We start from the raw sequence: 2361 nt of genomic DNA on the forward strand, positions 1-2361 counted from the left end.
TAATCGTAGCCATGCAACCTTTCCATCTACGTCTCCCCTACCTCCGATTCACAGTCGAAGAGCGCTTCCTCCGACCGAATTTGCGTGACGGGATCATCCCAATCCACCTCCTCTGTCGTCAACAACGCCAGCTTTCGCAATCGCTCTTGTGCGTCGCTCAGAACACGGAGCTGGTGATCAAGTCTCTGGATGCTCGAGTTGATGCGATCGATGACAAGTCGCAGTCCGGCTGTCGTGGTCTTCGGGGACACCGGATCGGGAACGCGGTTGCCACCGCGGGGATTTTCCATGGTCGACCCTGCGGCATCGCAGCCGACGAGAGCCGTAAGCTCGCCTCTCGTCCGACTTTTAGATCGCACCTTTTCGGGAGAGATCCCGAGGCGCGCAAGCGTCTCCTCTAACGTCTGCTGGCTGACCACCAGAGGAGGATCATCCGGTACGTCCGACTGACAAGAGTCCGTGTCGAGACGCATGAGCTGCCTGATATCATGAAGTGGTCTGCCCGCCAGCCCCGTCAGTCCGGACACGAAGACGATCGTGATTTTCAGGGACACAACACCACGGACGCTCATGCTGATCATGTATAGGCGTACTGACGCCTGAGAATGGGCTGTGAACGATGAGATGACGTGTAGAGAATTGCCGCGGGACGATGGTTGAAACGATATCTTCCGAGGCACTGGGATTATATACTACGATGGCATCATTACATTTGACAAATTCACTCATGAATGGAAATGCCGCCGTGATCTTTTAAATGCGAAGTACTTAGCTTGCCCGAAATGAGCTTTGAGCGGTCGAAATTTCACTGGTTGTTTTGGCTCTCTGTACGATCCAAGATGGCTACTTCCGTCCCTTATCCGCCGTCTCTCATCTGGTTTTGTATGAAAAAGGCGCTCGCTTTGGCTGGGAAAGAAAGCCATACATCACCCGCCGAAACCCCCCAGCATCTCAATCCCTCTTCTACAGTACAGTCTGCGCGAGAGAGAGCGTAGTCATAATCAGACACAGTGACAAATCTGCGATAGATGCTCCATAAATGTCCCCTTTGCTCGCTTCAACTCCAAGCAGGCCTGCCACAGCCTGAGATGTCTTATAGAGAGAGACCGTATAGGCCGTCACTACCGCGAAGAGGACGACGGCGACAACGTCCAGCCCCAGCGATACGAAGCGAAGCAGCCTGAACTTGAGACCAGCAAGCAGCAGTGTAGTCGACACCAAAACTAAGCCGAGCCCGGCGAACAAAACGGTCTCCAGGTTGGGGCATTTCTCTACCAGCTTCTGCAGCTGTTCGATCTCCTCGGACGAAGGGACAAACGCGGCCAGGTCTTGTATCAGACGAAAGGCGTGGCCAGGAATCGCGGCGCAATCCGAGGCCACGCACGCGTATTTGGTGCCCACTGATATGCTAGACGGTAGACTGGCGGCGACCAAGGATTCGCCTGATGCGACCGCGGCAGTGACCACACCGGCTGCGGCACTTTGCACCGCTGTGGCGATGGACCCGACCAAGTCAGGGACCTGAACGAAGCGCTTTGCTTGTTCATGTAGCTTCGCTGCCGTTAGTGCCGCATTGTCGGCGTGATGAGTTACGCACCTGAATCTGTACTATTCCCTCCTTCTCGTTCGCTTCATTCTGCAGAGTCCTGACGGTTACTGCGAGTACGACTAGTGTCAAGACGACATGTAGGGCTATGACAATCTTGGAAATCATGGCACTAGAGGAAGAGGCGTAAGAACGAGGATGACGAGTATCCGAAACCGAATCGCAGGTCTAGGAGACAACGGGCGCATATATACATACTGTACGAACTCGCCAAGACTGTGTTGATTCACTCTGCAGCTGAGGCCTAGAGTGGTCTGTGAATCTTCGTGTGTGTTCGTGTGTGAGGAGTGTCTGCCGCATATGCTTGTGGATTTCTGGGGACGTGCCAACATTCGGAAGTCCTGCTAGGTAAATTTCGTCGAACACTATAGAAAGCACCAATGAGCTCTCGATATGTGCCAATGCATGAACTGGGATGCTGTCAAAGTCGTTTCTTGCTTTCCTGTTCGGGTGGCGAGGTAGAGCCGGTTCAGACAGCCACCATATCACTACACGCAGCCGGAAACACGGACGGACAGATGAAGGAGCCGGGATTCATGGCTTGTCGCATACTGGACCCGTACTATATAGACTATGTACAATTCAATTGAGCTACACAGGACGTTTACAACCGAACATGCAAAACGTTGATCACGCTAGATTTCATGAACGCCTCACTCCTTGTTTCCTTCGCCGCCACTACCTGCGCGTCTTACAGACAACATATGGCGCGCATTAACGGGTTCCCCACCTTGATATCGGTATGGCTGGTCGGG

The 2361-nt window shown here is 53.5% G+C and overlaps 2 protein-coding genes across 2 annotated transcripts; both read right to left on the reverse strand.

Annotated features, from left to right (window-relative positions):
- Positions 1-26: 26 nt before the first annotated feature.
- CABS01_17036 (uncharacterized protein) lies at positions 27-572 on the reverse strand (the record flags this gene model as incomplete). Its single annotated transcript, XM_060550363.1, has 1 exon — positions 27-572. The coding sequence occupies one exon, from the start codon at positions 570-572 to the stop codon at positions 27-29; it is 546 nt and encodes a 181-aa protein (XP_060398978.1).
- A 391-nt stretch (positions 573-963) lies between these two features.
- Positions 964-1714, reverse strand: CABS01_17037 (uncharacterized protein; the record flags this gene model as incomplete). Its single annotated transcript, XM_060550364.1, has 2 exons — positions 964-1533; positions 1598-1714. 2 exons carry the CDS (start codon positions 1712-1714, stop codon positions 964-966), a joined length of 687 nt encoding a protein of 228 aa, XP_060398979.1.
- Positions 1715-2361: the final 647 nt, after the last annotated feature.

Source organism: Colletotrichum abscissum (genome assembly GCF_030869225.1).
Source record: "Colletotrichum abscissum strain IMI 504890 chromosome Unknown Scaffold_276.1, whole genome shotgun sequence".
Lineage (NCBI taxonomy): Eukaryota > Fungi > Ascomycota > Sordariomycetes > Glomerellales > Glomerellaceae > Colletotrichum > Colletotrichum abscissum.